General features: G+C 23.6%; 2 protein-coding genes across 3 annotated transcripts in view; both read right to left on the bottom strand.

Moving 5' to 3' along the window:
* LOC122512895 overlaps positions 1 to 9,342 on the bottom strand; it is a 32,949-nt gene extending 23,607 nt beyond the window's left edge. The window contains exon 1 of the mRNA XM_043629029.1: positions 9,039 to 9,342. Within this exon, the coding sequence (XP_043484964.1) occupies positions 9,039 to 9,053 (15 nt within the window). The 5' untranslated portion in view covers positions 9,054 to 9,342. The remainder of the gene's footprint in view (positions 1 to 9,038) is intronic.
* A 2,320-nt stretch (positions 9,343 to 11,662) lies between these two features.
* LOC122512902 lies at positions 11,663 to 15,236 on the bottom strand. 2 transcript variants are annotated; one of them, XM_043629037.1, is made up of 2 exons: positions 15,057 to 15,236; positions 11,663 to 13,587 (listed from the first exon to the last, which is right to left on the bottom strand). In XM_043629037.1, exon 2 carries the CDS (start codon positions 13,418 to 13,420, stop codon positions 12,353 to 12,355), a length of 1,068 nt encoding a protein of 355 aa, XP_043484972.1. In that variant the 5' UTR covers positions 13,421 to 13,587; positions 15,057 to 15,236; the 3' UTR covers positions 11,663 to 12,352. The 2 variants fall into 2 exon arrangements, with proteins under 2 accessions (XP_043484972.1, XP_043484973.1); XM_043629038.1 differs by having other exon boundaries at positions 15,188 to 15,226.
* Between the last annotated feature and the right edge of the window lie 1,099 nt (positions 15,237 to 16,335).

Below are 16,335 nucleotides of genomic sequence, written 5' to 3'. Positions count from 1 at the left end.
AACTATTTTCATAAATAATCAAATTTTTTACAAGAATTCAATTATTATTCTTTTAAATAATAAAATTTTTCACAGGATTTCAATTATTTTTAATACAATTTTAAGTAAATTCTTCGAAAAATTCAAAATGGCGTATCCAATATGGCGGATAATTATAAAATTGATGCGTTTCGACCGAAATTTATTTGTCGTGGGTTTTTGATGACACTGATAACGAATCTGAGGTCAGATTTTCAAAATTCAAAATGGCGGATACAATATGGCGGATAATTTTGAAAATTGATGCGTTTCGATCGAAATTTGTTTCTAATAAAATAAATTAATTCAAACGGACTAAAATTCGCTAATTTAGATTTAGAAAAACAGAGCTAGTTTTTATGCTAACTTTTATTTATTTAATTCGATTTTAAATTTCCCGCCATTAAAAATCTCCAGCTGTCCAAACAGATGGCAAGAAAACAATTTGCTCGTAAAGAAAATTTAGTGGACAGAGTATATATAAGAATCAGTACATCTCGTCAACATTTAATTATTTCTCCTTTTCTTCTTAATTCAGTTGTACATTATAATTTTTTTTAACTCTTACTTTTATCATCACTATTCTCAATGCTATTAGTTGAGAGTACATATAATTATTAGTTAGAAAATATTAACAGAAATTAAGAAAAAAATTGTATATATATAAATTTAAAACGATAATTTCCAGGAAGTATTATTTACTTCTTCTCAAGGTGTTGTTTCTTTGCCGTTAAAGCAACTATACTAAATACCATTAGTTTATGGCACTCGCTCAAATAACCATAATTTATCCAATTATATAGCAAAACTTAAAGTTCAAGTTTCACGCAATTTTTAGTGAAAGTAATAATATGTATTTATGTTTCACTTTCAATTAAAAAGTTTTCGAATTTTTTTTTTACTCCGCACTTTTTCCCACGGTTTCTGTGTCTAGTTCATAAATTAATAATTACAAAGAGGCAAAACACATTTGATAATTATTTTCTTTTAAGCACCTGCCTTGGAGTCTGTAATTGAATCTTAAAAATACGACTTTGTTCATTTAGTTATTTTCTCTAAAGAATTTTTTTTCGAGACTTTTTTTTCTATTTTGACGTAAAAAAATTTTTTATTTCTTTCGTTTATTAATTCTTTATGGTTACGATTTGAAATTAAAAAGGAGAAGAAAACAAGATTATTAATTTTTTTTTTTGGTAGATTCTTAATGCTATTTTCGAAAATTTTTTTCGTGAGAAAGAAATTTTCTTTCACAAAATTATTTCATATCCTTTTGTTGATAATTCTTTATTCTACAAACAAAAAGGGCAAAAGTTAAATAAAAGTTTGAAGAATTATTTTATAATAATTCTCTGATAGATTCATAACGAATTTTGTGAGAGAAAAAATTTTCTCTACTAATTAAATTTATTTCCTTTGTTGTTAATTTTTTATTGTACCTACGATTTACAAAATTTATTTCCTTTGCTGTTAATTCTTTGATGTACGATTTACAAACGAATTTGCAAATTTTTATTTTTATTTACAAATTAAATAAAAGATTTAGAAATTATTTTATAAATTCAAGATTTTTTTCGGTAAAAAATTTCATTTAATTTATTATTAAAGTTTATAAGTAATATTTATTATTGATATAATTTATTTCCTTGATTGGGAATTATTTCTATTCAACCATCAAATTTTCAACAAAAAATGCAAAAGAAAAAAGGAATTTGAAAATTATTGCTATTTTTTTCTTGATTGATTTTCGTTCAATAAATATACATAGTTGATATCGATATAAGAGTGGATTGCTTGTGTGAATAATTGACATGAAAAGTTAAAAGGGGGAAAAAAAGGGCAAAACCTGTGCGAGAAGTCAATTTGAAGGAACAGGATATAGCTTTAGTGAAATAAAAAAGAAAAAGTAAGGAGAAAAATCTCTCTTGGGTAGGGCGATTGGGAAATGTAATCAATCTCAGTTTATTTTGCGGTGCCAAGTCCTCTTACGGATGCCTCAAGTTACATTTCATTTATACTGTTATAGATCACTCTTACTGATTACAAATCGACATTAGTCGAGACTTCTCATTCCTTGGGACGATCGACATTAGGTACTGGACCAATAAATACTTGATAGCTTTCAAACGGACAGTCGCGCGCACTGCTAACGTTTATTTCCCTTTACGACGCGTCCGATTTGCCATTAAATCCAGATGTACAGTCATAATTTTTTCCCCCCCTTGGACTTGAAGTGATTTTCCTGAACAAATCGACAAGAAACCCCCACACCCTTCTCATACTCTTCCAGCACCCTTTACGTCCTTTACCCTTCTCAACCGTGTAATAGTTTTTCAAAGAACGGATATCAATTCTTTAAAATTGCAAATTTACGACTGACATTATATTTCCCTTTACTTCTTTTTTTTTATAAATCTTTTATTTCAAAATTTATTGTATGGACAAAAGATTCGATTTTTTTCTGGCAATTGTGCGAATAATTGTTTTCGTTGAGAATTCGCAGAGAAAATTGTTTTTTTTTTTTGTTAAATAAGAAAATATTAATTAAATTCTTAATACATTTTTGTGGGGAAACATTTTTAGTTTCTTGATCAAGTAAACAATACCTATTGCTTTCCATAAAATTTGAATATGGCTGTTTTTTTTGTTTAATTGTTTATTAATCACTTAGACAATTTATTTATTAATTTGCTAAATTGTATGCTAGTTTATATATTAATCAGTTGGTTTAATTGATTGTTAATTACTTAGTTCGTTTGTTAATTAAATTATTTGGTTAGTTTGTTTCTTAATTAGATATACTAGTTAGTTTATTAATTTGTTTATTAGTTTATTTTATTGTTTATACATTTTTTAGTTCGTTTTTTCGATAACTTATTTGTCAGTCAATTTGTTTTTTCTTAATTAGATTGTGTGATAATTAGTTTTATAATTAATTTGTTTGTTGGTTTTTTTGTTAATAATTTATTTATTTTGGTTGTTAATTTGCTTGTTTTGAAGATTGTTTATAATTTTTTTTTTGTTAATTGATTTCTTTTTTAATTTATTTCTTTGTTCAATTGGTTGTTTATTTGTTAATTTGTTTAATAATTAATAATTTTGTTTGCTAGTTTATAAATTATCTATTTGTTTGTTAGTTTGTTCATTAGTTTATTTTATTTGTTTATTTGTTTGTTCATTAATTGGTTGGTTTTATTTGTTTTTTATTTATTTAATTTGTATATTTATTCATTTATTTATTTATTGTTTATTTATTAATTTGTTTAATGGTTTGTTTATTAGTTTGCTTGTTAGTTTGTTTAATAACTACTTAGTTTGTGTATTTATTTTTTTGATTTATTGGTTGTTTGGTTTCAAATCTGTTAGTCTTTTGCGGTTGTTCTTTAGTATGTTTGTTTATTAATTTGTTCATTAGTTTGTTTGTTAGTTTGTTTATTTGTTTGTTCGATAGTTTATTTAATAGTTTGTTTGTTTGTTAATTACTTATGTTGTTTGTTAGTTTGTTAAGATATTTGTTTGTTAATTGGTCTTATTATTAATTTCTTTATTCGATTGGTTGTTTATTTGTTTAATAGTTAATTATTTTGTTTGTTTATAAATTCGCTATTTGTTAGTTAATTTTTTCGATTGTTAATTAGATTGTTTATTTATTAGTTTAATTGATAATTACTTATTTTGTTTGTTTGTTTATAAATTAGCTATTTGTTTATATAACATATTTGTTTAACTAATCAACATTAGTTTGTTTGTTAATTACATACTTATTTTGGTGTTCAATAATTTGTTTTGTAGTTTGATTGATATTTTATTTTTTAAATTGTTTAATATTTTGTTTATTAGTTTGCCCATTATTTCTTTGTTTGTTTGATTTCAAATTAGTTATTTTTCATTTGTTCGTCAGTTCCTTTGTATGTTTGTTTGTTAATTAGTTTTTTTTTAATTTAATTGTTTCGATAATATTAATTTGTTTGTTAATTTTCCCTATATTGATTTTTTAAATCAATTTTTATTTCAATTTTTATTCTATTTTTATTTTGTTTTTATATTGTTTCCTTTCCCCTGATAAGAAAATTACTGAACAGTGTAGTTTAGCGTTTTAGCGTTAAAATGAATAAGGATAAACAATTGATATTAATTAGCAAACTTAATTAAATTTTGCTTCAGGAGAATAATATAATTAAATGGATACAATCAGGAAAGTGCGTCGATTATGAAAACATAGTGAGACCACAAATTGATCCCTTCAAATCTTTGGCTCTATGTACAGGTATATATATGTATAGTGGTCCAAAACAATTACTTTAATTACTTTGTATATAGTTGGTAGGGAAAATGGGTATTCTATGACACGATCAAATTCACTCTAATCATTGGAAGTTTCCCTCCCTTTTGTTTCGCGAAACTGTAATTTGTAATTTAATCAAAGAGGCATACTCATGTCACACCTCAGAATTTCATCGATCTTATTTTATCTATATAATCTATAGAAAATATTATAATTTATGACAAATTTTTATTGTAACAATAATTTTAAAATATTTTTTGTATTTTCGAAAATTTTTTCCACTGCAAAATTGTTTATTTCGAAGTTTAATATAAAACAAAAGTTGAAATATTTATCAGGTTTTCAACTACATTTTATTTTAATTCACATTTTCTTTCTTCAGACGTAGAATTAAAATTAATAATTTTTCCCTATGAATTCAAATATAGAAAAAAAAAAAATAGAATTTATAATTTGAACTTATTTTTTTATAACCAAGAGCCACTTAACGGATGAAAAGAAAAAAATGTCTGATAATAAAAAAAAGAACAATTTGAAAGTGTCAATTCAATGGAACATTGAGTTAATTTTTTGCGGGTGGTTCTTTTCTTTATTACTTGTCATTTTCCTGGCAAGTGGCACTTGACTTTTTTCATGACACTATCATGCTAACAAAGTGAAAATTGAAACCACGAATAAACCGCAGCACGAGAAGTATCTATATATATACCTATGGGAAACGCGAAGCCTTTCTTTCGATGGGTTTAGGAAAGTCAGAATGTTTCTGATTCCTGACATACTTTCCGCTTAGTGTGTAAGTAAGTGTACTTGATTCATTGTAACGCTTCATTTTATATTAATATATTATTTAAGAGTCTATTGAACACGCTTTATATACATACACATAGAAAGTGATCATTATTGTACATTATATCGACACATTGTGTGATGTTGAGTTTTGCGGTTAAAATTCTTTTAAACACGCAAACACTGGTAGCATATTCGAGATGGAAAGTTCATCATGCAATTTAAGCGAGAGTGATGTTAGATAATTTTTTTTTTTTGCTGTAATATTATTCCTATATTGCAATTTTATCTATTTTATGAATAGGTGCATTTCATCTTTATATCTATATGGCAAGGAAAGTTTTTTGCTTAAAAATTTTTTTCCTCATGAGTTTATTTGAAATTATTTGCAATTTTTTTAGTACCATGATAATTATATTTAGGATATCCAATAGTTATTATTTTTCGATTAATTGTTATAATAATAATTGTAGTACATACATTTCTAATTTAAAGTATTAAATTGCAACGATTTGATACCAAAAATGTGTATTAAATCATAAATTGATCTCAATTTTGTTGTATCAATTTGATCCACTTTAATTTCAATTACATACTTTTAGGAAACCTCTGATATTTAGTATAATACTAATAATTAATAAATTATTCAGTAATAACAAAAATAATAATAATACTAATAAAATATTAATAATAATAACAATAATAATAAAAATAATAATTTTTCAGAAATAACATTTTCCCCTATTTCTTTGTTCAGAATTCGAATTTTCGGTTCAATTTTTTTCTACACTTGGTTTAAAAAAATATATTTTGCGAAATTAAATAAATTTTTTAATTTTTATTCTCACTTCCGCTTTTCCATGTTAGCTATAAAACTGGGTCTGGCGGATTGATCTCAAGATTCTTGATCTTCATTTTACAAATCGGGATATTGCGATCAAGAGAAGAGATGACTTTCTCCGCATTGGGCACTGGATGTTCCTCAAACCGAAGCTTGTTTGCAATGGCAGAAAAGAAAAATAATCGAAGAAAACGAGGTTTATCTAGTCGAACAACTTCGATATAGGTAGGCAAGAACAAAAAAAAAAGAAAGAAAGAAGAAAAGAAAAAAAAATTCCTGCTAGCACAAAGTTACTCGAGTAAAACATACGTACCGAACCATTTATGTTTCAATGATCGGAGTGATGAAGGTGTGTGGGGGGAGGAGGGGGAAATCCATCGAAGTAGATCAATCACAATTTTTAATTACTTCCGTTAATGGTATTTTAATTTTTCTTCTTTGCATGAATTAAATTCCGTTCAGGTGGATAATTATTGTTGCTTTTCTTTTTTTTAGTGTTGTATTTTTATTACGAAATGCGTTAAATCTTTGTGTTTTTTTATGCAATTTATGGATTTGCAATGAAAGGAAAAATTTTTTTTTTAAGTAAATTTATTTATTTGTTTATAGAAATAAATTTAGTAGTCTGAAGACTAATTAGAAGTAATAAACAATAAAAAATTTTTATGAATTTTTTTGAATTAATTTTTTATTAAAATTATTATTAATTTTTATGAAAAAATAAAAACTTTGCATACTATGGGGCATTTTTCCAAAATTGTGGACAAAATTCAAATTAAATTTAAAATTACATGAAACTTGTAAACTCGAGGGTTTCTGGGGAGACTGATCACGAATTCGATGTCAGTTTTGAAAAATCTAAAATGGCGGATTTAATATGGTGGAAAATTTTATAAAAATTCATTTTATAAGACTATTCAAATATGAATAACTATACCTAAACTTTTATTATTTTTTGTTTAAGTTAAAAATATCATGTTTATTTGTTTATTAAACTTAAACAAATATCATATTTACATAATGTATTTACTGCATTTATTATTTTACTCATTTTTAAACAATAAATTTCACTTTGCAACTTACTTTTGGTAGACACTTTTGTCTAAAAATTTAAGTATTCAAACATTTGGTAAGTTTGACAGTAAATATAATAACAAAAATAATTGCTTTTCCAAAATAAAACCCGATTTCTGTTACTCTAATATATATATAAACAACCAATTTCCAATGGGAAAAAAATTTTTAAATCTATCGAAAAATTTGAATTTTGGCCACAATTTAGGGAAAATACCCCATAGTGTTTTACAATGACAATAGTTTAACAAATAAGAATGAATAATTTATGAAAAAAATTTATAACAATCTTTAAATTGTTTAAACAATTAATTATTGTTATTTCTTTATAAACTGTAATTCAGATTAGAAATTTCTAGTTTTTTCTCAATTGTGCAATTTGTCATGAGTAAAACTTCTACTAATGATAAAAAATTAATTAATTAAACATTGTTTAAACAATTAATTGTTGTTTTTTTCGAAAACTAAACTTAGGACTAGAAATTTCTAGTTTTTTTTCAACTGTGCAACTTTTCAGAAGAAAAACATCTACTAATAAGAAAAATAAAAAATAAATTATTTAACATTGTTTAAACAATTTATTGTTGTTATTTTTTTAATAAAATGTACCTAAGGCAAGAAATTACTAGTTTCTTTCAAATTAGTCAATTTTTCATAAGTAAAATATGTACTGATGATAAATAATTAAAAATTACTCATTTAGAAATTGTTTAAACAATTAATTGTTATTTTTCTCGTAAAGTGTACTTTTTGTTAGAAATTTTTTGCTCTATTGTGCATTTTCTTGTAACTACAACGTTCAAATATAAAAACAATTTAAAAATTAATTGTTTAAACTTTGTTTAAACAATTTGATTTGTTAATTTTTGAATTAATTGTTTAAACAATTTAATATATAAATAATTTTTTATCATCAGTACAGGTTTTGCTCCTGAAAAATTGCACAATTTTGAAAAAACTAGAAATTTCCAACCTTAAGTACAATATTTATGAAAAAAATTACAGTTAATTGTTTAAACAATTTAACAAATAAATAATGTTTTATTTTTTATTATTAGTACAGGTTTTGCTCCTGAAAAATTGCACAATTGAGAAAAAACTAAAAATTAGGTCTTAAGTATTGTTTATGAAGAAAATAACAATAATTAATTGTTTAAAGAATGTTTAATTAATTTGTTATCATTAGTAGAAAAAAACTATAGAAATTTCTAGTCTTAAATATAGTGTATAAAGAAAATAACAACAATTAATTGTTTTAACAATGTTTAATTAATTTTTTATTATTAGCAGAAAAAAATTAGAAATTTCTAGTCTTAATTATAGTGTATGAAGAAAATAACAACAATTAATTGTTTAAACAATGTTTAATTAATTTTTAATTTTTTATCATTAGTAGAAGTTTTACTCATGAAAACGCTTGCACAATTGAGAAAAAAAATCGAAATTTCTAGTCTGAATTACAGTTTATAAAAAAATAACAACAATTAATTGTTTAAACAATTTAATAAATTGTTATACTTTCTTTTCTAAATGAGAAACACTCAAACATTATTTTAATAGATTTTTTGATTAATTTTCGCTGATAAAAAGTATTTTTTATGATTTTATGAGTTTTTTAATACCTATAGTTAGTAAAAAAAATGTTTAAAAGCAAAAATTCGAAAATCGGGCTCGAGAGATCGATAGAGAATTTAATTACGAAGATTTAGAAAAGAAGAAAAGTCGTTTTGTTAAAAAATTGTGACATGTAGAGTGATTTGAAACGAAAAAGTACATAATTTCGCCACTGTGAGACGTATTTGTCGGCGGGAATTTATTTTTGGACCATTGTGCATTCGGCAATGAAGAAAATTGACTCACTGAAGAAATAATAAGAAAAGTTTACTTTTCTTCCTTTAAAGTTTAAAATTTACAAAATTTTACTTTTTTCTCTAAATTAAAAATTGAAGTTTCGAACATTTCGAAAATAAACATTTTTCAGCGGCTGGGATTTAAATTATAAACTATATACACACATAGGTGGTTTTGGAAACTTACAGAGTGGAGTAGCATATCTTCCGCCTTAATGCATGAACGAGTCTCACTTGTGATACGTTTTAACAGGCAGAGAAGATGTATGACCTCGCGTATATTTCCTTCTCTCTCTCTCTCTCTTTCTCTCTTGCTCTTTTCTCTCACGATCTTATGGAGAAACAGGAAGATGTGCACTATCTAAGTTCCCTTGCCGAGTGAGGTGAGGCCTCTTTACGCGAGATTCAAACCGAGAAGAGTCTTTGTCGTTATACGCACTGGGGAGAGAAACAGTATACACTGTTTCGCCCTGACGCGATCCACTTGACTTAACTCAAAGCTCCAGTTATCCCCACACACACACAATCTCTCTTTCTCTCTCTTACTCTCTCTCTTACTCTCTTTATGAAGAGAGTCTGTTTCAAGACTTCTCCCCTTCCATCAGTAACAATATATGTCTCCGATCTTTCCCTGAGAGTGTATTTGTATGTGTTTATAATGCACTTTGCAGCACTTCTGTGCATTTACAAACACAAAAGTGTCGTTGTCGTTGTATTGCAGCCAAAAAGCCAATTCCCCACCTTTGGAAAACAATGCTTTCGCCTATAACATCGTCACAGGATCAGAGAAAGTTACTTTGCAATTGCTTCCTTATGGAGGATACTTTGTGGTATTTTTTTCTCCTTCCTTTTTTTTTTTAATTTCTTAAACGACAATATTATCTATACTCAATATTTATAATTTTCTAATAAAATTTGTTTGTTAGAAATTTAACGGGTTTCGTAATAATTTAGAGGCTGGTGTGTTTTTTTTTTTGTGAGTTTAAACTCGAGATTAGTGGAAATTGCTTCTTTTAAAAAAAAGAAAAAAGGAATTTAGTTCAATTTTGCTGATTTATTCTCAACTTGTTTATAATAAGTGGCTTTTTATTATGGAACCAATTGAGAAGATTTTTGTCCGTTTATCTTTAAATTGCATGCGAGGGAATTTGTTCCTTATTTCTAAAAAACTTTTTTAAAAAATCGTGAAATGATCGGTACTTTGAATTTAGTAAAATTTCTGCAAATTTTTTGGTCATTTTTAGATTAAAATTTTTTTTTTTATATTTAAACTTTTTTGATACCGTAAAAATTTTTTTTAAATTTCAAGAAAGAATTCGATTATTTTCTAAAATTTTAATAAATCCTTCTAAACAATTCAATTATTTTTTTAAATAGTCAAATCTTTACGAAAATTCAATGATTTTCAAAACAATTTTAATTGAATTCCTCGGATGAATTCGAATATTTTAAAATATTTCCATAAATTTCAATTATGTTCTAAAATTTTTTAAAATTCTTCGAAACAATTCAACTATTTTTATAAATAGTAAAATTCTTCACAAGAATTCAATTATTTTCAATTCACTTTTAATAAATTTTTTCTTCATAAAATTCAATTGCTTTCAAAATTTTTAATTAAAATTATTAAAGAAACTCCATTAGTTTAAAAAAAATTCAAAGAAATTCTTCAAAAGAATTTAATTAGGATTTTTAAAAATTTTAATAAAATTCTTTGCGAGAATTTAGTTATTTTCCTAAATAATAATAAATCTTTGAAGGAATTCTATTATCATCAAATTTTTTGATAAAATTCTTTGACACAATTCGATCATTTTCAATACATTAATTTTAAAGTTGAAAATATTTGAAAAAAAAAATTATAAAAAAAGTTAAGAAACAAAAAGCAAACAACATCTAACTTCAAACTGCAATCAAATTACCGGAACATGTACTTTATTATTAATAATTAAATAATGTTATAATTATTTTTATTTTATAATTAATTCAAAATTGTAAAGACAAATAGAAATCATCAGAATTTTTTTCACTTCTTTTCATTAAAAGACTTAAATTTTGTTAAATATTATGTTTTGTCAAATTAAAATTATGCAGATTTTTATTACTTCTTAAAAAAATTAGAAAATTGTTAAACAACTGTGATTAAGAAATAGAAAATTTATTTATTTTGCATTATTTTTGTTTAGGAATCACAATTTTTTTAACAAAATTAAATTATTTAAATTAAATTATTTCATCATTTTAATTCAATTATTATTTTCTAGAATTGTAAATAATTTGTTATAAAAATAATAATTGAATTCCTTAAAAAAATTTTATTATTTATTAAAATAATTAAATGTTTGCATACAATTTTATTAAATTTTTTTTTAAATAATTGAATTCTTTTTGGGAAATTTTATTAAAATAGTAAATATTGAAAATCATTGAAGTTAGAAAATTTTTTGGAAATAATTGAAATTAGGACAAGAATTTTTTTGACATTTATGAAAATAATTGAACTTTTTAGAAGAATTTCGTTATTTATAAAGATAATTGGGATTTTTACGACATTTTTTTTTTAAATTTTCTAAATAGTTGAATTTTATTATTTTTTTCAAATAATTAAATTTCTGCAATTATTTGTAATTTCTCCAAAATTGAATTTTTTTAGTGTTTTCAACAAAAATTTAAATTTGAAAATTTTGAGACTAACACCTAACAGACTGCCAAGTAAGGAAATTACTTACACAAATCTTTTTAATGACATTTCTGAATTTTCTTTTGTTCAAAACGATAAATTATGATAGGAAAAATTAAATTTGTACAATGTTCACACAAAAGTATAATTTTATTAATGTAGATGATAAATTACAAAGTATGAAGTACATTGAGACGCATAAATAGACACAAATTTCGGTTTTCCAATTAAATATTTTCACACTAAAACGTTTTACATAAAATGCAAATAAACTAATTTCTAGAACGTAAAATAAAATTTAAATTTTGTATACAAATTATTTAGGAGCATGGAAAATAATAAAAATCTTTAAATATACGACAAAAGGAAAAAAATTGAAGAAAATTATTATTAAAATTACTTATCATTTACAATTATTAAATAATTATTGCAATAGTTGTGAAACATAAAATTTGTTGAAAACTTTTGTAACTGGCAGAAAATTACAACTTTTGCAAAGAACCGACAAAATAGACTCATCATCATTTCATGCTTAACACCAAAAAATATTAACTTTTTTAAAGTAGCATTTCTTCAGTTAAATAATTTTTGCTTTGAAAGAAACAATTTGGTAAAACAAATGCAAATTTTTTGTTCACCGAACAATGATTCAACTAAAAATTACAATTACAATAAAAAATCCAAACTTAACATGAAAAACACAGAAGAAAGAACTGTATAGCAATGCAGTTAATTTAATTGTATCAAACAAAATTTGGTTGTTAAAAAAAGTTCTTGCTAAGTGAGATTTGTTTTTATCTTTTTTCAAATTCGCTACTCACTTATACTCGCATCATTTTTACGCGGTTGTACTGATTAAAATATTTTATTTCTTCTTTTTCATACTTTTCGATATTATTCGCCATTTTTGCAAGCCATTTTGAAGTTTCACGAATACGTACAGTTTTTACTTTAGAAAATGCTACTAATCCAAAGATTGTGTTGTAAACTACTGGACCATTTACTATCTTCAATTTTACATCAGGAAGAAAAAAGTAAAGCTTTTTATTATTTCTTTGTATGATTTTTTCTAAATATACTATCAACTTGCGATCAGTTATTACATATTCATAAAAAGTCCAGTATAAAGTAGAGTTATTCAAATCAGCAATAGAAGAACTTGAGCTTATTTCTGGATGAATCTTTTTGCTACTGCACAACGAAAAGTTTCCTGTTTTAAAAATTTCTCCCTCGACTTTGTCGTAAATGACACTCGCGTCTACTAAATGTCTAGAATAGCAAATAATTGGTGAAAAATTGAAATCTAAATTTTGATTGTACTGTCGAAGAGCCAAACTATATAGTGCTCTTCTCATTCTCCATCCTACGGGATTTTCTTTTCTAACTTGATTAAAATTTTTTCCTAGAATCTGAATAGCAAAATAATTCTCCAATGAAATTAGTTTACAAAAATTTTTTTTTGTATAATCTTGACATGTTCGTAGAATTGAAACGTTAAGTGAATTTTGAAAGATTTCGTTTTGAAGTTTGGTTAAACCTTTAATCATTTTATCCATTTTTAAAGGAATTGATTCGACATAATTACTAAATCGCAATAATTTATATAATTCTGGATTTTCCAGTCTATGCGACTCAATCCATTTTGGTTTTTGTAGAGTTTCGTTTACATATTCAGCATATTTATATATTTCCTCCTTGTTAAAAACAAAATCATTCAACATCAATATTTGACCTTCATTAAAATAATTATTTTTTATTTTAAGTTTTAGATTTTCTTCCTCCAAAAACTCAAGTATTCGATCATCATCGAAAATTGTTATAGATTTAAAAATTGGCAATGTAACAAGTGTAATTGTTATAATGTTTCCAAGAACAACAATTAATTTCATTTTTAATGAATAATGTTACAATTTTTTTCAATATAATTAATTTCGTATAATAGTATATGTTAACGAAGTAATTAATAGACGTTAATTAATTTACTCTTTGTGCTGTTGCAAATTATTTTTCTTTGTCTTAAGAAACCTTTTCTTCTCTCGAGCATTCAATTAATGATCTATAATATAATATTTAAAATACATTTAAAAATTTTTCTTAAGTTTGCTTGCTCTTTATGGTATAGTTTCATTAATTTGAAATATCAGTTTAGAGAATAATAATTCTTTTAAAAAATGCTTATTTTTAAAGTTTATACTATCTAATTGTAAATTATATAATATAATTCGAGAGCATAATTATTATGATAATTAATAAGAGAATTAAAACATTATTTAGTACCTATATAATTTCGATGACGAAGAAACTGTACAAAATAATTTCGCGTAAAATAAAATTCAAAAAAGTGGTTTTTATATACTGAACAAAAAAAGTATAAATAGTTATTTAGAATGATAGAAATGTTAATTCGATATAATAATTAAGAGAAATTATAGTTCAGTTAATTATAAATTTTGAAAAATTACAAATTAAAAAATATACAAATTATAAAAAACTAAAAAATATAAATAAATTTAATTTTTTAAGAATTGATATTTCGTTGATAGGAAAGTTATATTAAATAATAATTCGTGAACATAATTATAATAATATTACTCAATGTTAAATTATAATAATATAAATAAAATAGTTGAATTATATTTTATTATAAACGATTATAAATTATATTTAAAAAAAGAAATAATTCATAAAAATCAAGTGGAATACGATTTCATGCTTTGTTAATAAAAAAATATATATTGACGAACATATGTTAGTTTGCAAGATAAAGAACAATTCTGAAAAAAAATTATGCGCATGTAATAAAAAATGAAAAACGAAAGAACAGTTTTTTTTATTATACTTTTCTTTGTAAATTGATAGAATGTGAAATAAAATATAAATTTAAATATGATAAAATCAATATTATGCGAAGAATTTTGTTTTTAGAGTGCTTGAAATATTTTGAAAAATATATTTTGTTTTTCAGTTTAGAAACAATGAAATTAATTTCTATAACTGTACAAGATTTTCTCTTTAATTTCCGAATGTCTTTTTTTTACATAGTTTCCGAAATTAGAAAAAAAATTTTTAATTTCAAAGAAATTAAATGTTTTTCCTATTCAAAAAAGAGAGTATTTCGTACTTCATATCAAATTTTAATTAAATATTTAAAATATTTACATCGTTAAGAATTATTTAACCCCTTAACTGTTTGAGGAAAATACAACATGATTGTCCTAAACTGCCCAGCGGAATCTGATACTTTTTCAAATAGTGTAATATATTTAAATTATAACTAATTATTTAATTATTTTCTAAAATATCATTAATGACCCTTATAATTTCTTATAATATTGATATAAAGAAAAATGTCTATCAATTTATATACAAATTATATATTTTTGAGTGATAGTGAACACGACCCACGGGTGGGTCGGAAACAGTTATGGCCATACTTTTTCACGACCCACCCGTGGGTCGGAAACAGGCAACGGGTTAAAAGAAATATTTTCTAATAAAACTAATATAATAAATAATAATTATTACCTTAATTCATAATTTCTATTATAATCAATTTTATTGTTATTATTAGTAGTAATAATAATATTATTATGTTTAATAAAAATGTTATATTATAATATTATTTACAAGAAAGGTATTGTTTCAGAATGTTTTACCTCTTAAGCCAGTGATATTTCGTCCACTATTGATGCGCAGTTTATGTCAAAGATTATAAAGAAATTGTCGGCAATAATAAAAAATTATTTTCAATTTGTTGTCGATAATATTGATTTCAAACTCATTTTTTTTCAAAAAAATATGAATATAGTCATTAAATTTAAAGAAGATAAAAATAAATTTTCTTCTATGAAAATTCAGAAAAGGAAACAATACTTTTTTAAAAATATTCTTTTTGTTTAAAACCAACATTAAATTTTGAAAAATTAACTTCAGAAATTATGTTAATTTTAATAAAATAAGGCAAACTCGAGAATTTTTTTGATATTTCTAGTAAATCAATTAAATTTTATTGTTTCATATTTAATTTTTAAAAAATTCTAATGTAATTATATCTGAAAGAGAAGTAATTTTTTAATACAAAATACCGGTTCAATTTAAAGTTCCAATCGATTTGAATTTCTGTACAATTTCCTTTTGATTATGAATTTCCTCTCATCTATCTTGAGTTAATTAGCTGGACTCAGTTTGTCAAAGAGTGACAAGAGGAAGATAAATAACCGAAATGGCTATCATGCGAAATGAGCGAAGCAGTGTGTTGTCTCAGTGTTGACAACTTTGGATATCCATGTGCATCAGTCAAACAGATAAAAATTGCAAAATTTAAAAAAATAAATCAAATTTTATATAAAATAATATAAAAATAAGTAATAATTTAATTCTTAATAAAGATAATAGTATAATTCCATCTAATAATATTGTATACTTTTTTCTTACAGTAATTGACAGTGTCTTAAATAGAGAGTGAGAGGAGGAAATTTACAATTTGTAAAAAAAATAATTGTATATTTTAAGGAAAGATTAAATAATACAAATACGGTAGAATAAATACTTAATGGCGCAATATTATATAATTGGAAATTACCATAAAAGACTAAGGAAATAAAAATTTTATTTTAACACATATTCTTTAAAATGTTTATCTACTTTAAAATATTTTTCAATATAATTACCAATTTTTCAATATAAATTTACTTTTAATTTACTTTTTGATTTACTTTTTACTAATTTACATTTACTTTTTACTAATTAAAATTAAAAATTAGATTTTAGAGAATTTAAAAATGTATTTTTTAAAAATATTTAA

This window comes from Leptopilina heterotoma, unplaced genomic scaffold, assembly GCF_015476425.1.
Source record: "Leptopilina heterotoma isolate Lh14 unplaced genomic scaffold, ASM1547642v1 Lhet_13, whole genome shotgun sequence".
NCBI classification, from domain to species: domain Eukaryota; kingdom Metazoa; phylum Arthropoda; class Insecta; order Hymenoptera; family Figitidae; genus Leptopilina; species Leptopilina heterotoma.
This window is presented reverse-complemented; position numbering and strand designations above follow the sequence as displayed.

Excerpts from the sequence above, each read along its gene's own strand:
- LOC122512902 (XM_043629037.1), bottom strand. The coding sequence starts at position 13,420 with ATGAAATTAATTGTTGTTCTTGGAAACATTATAACAATTACACTTGTT.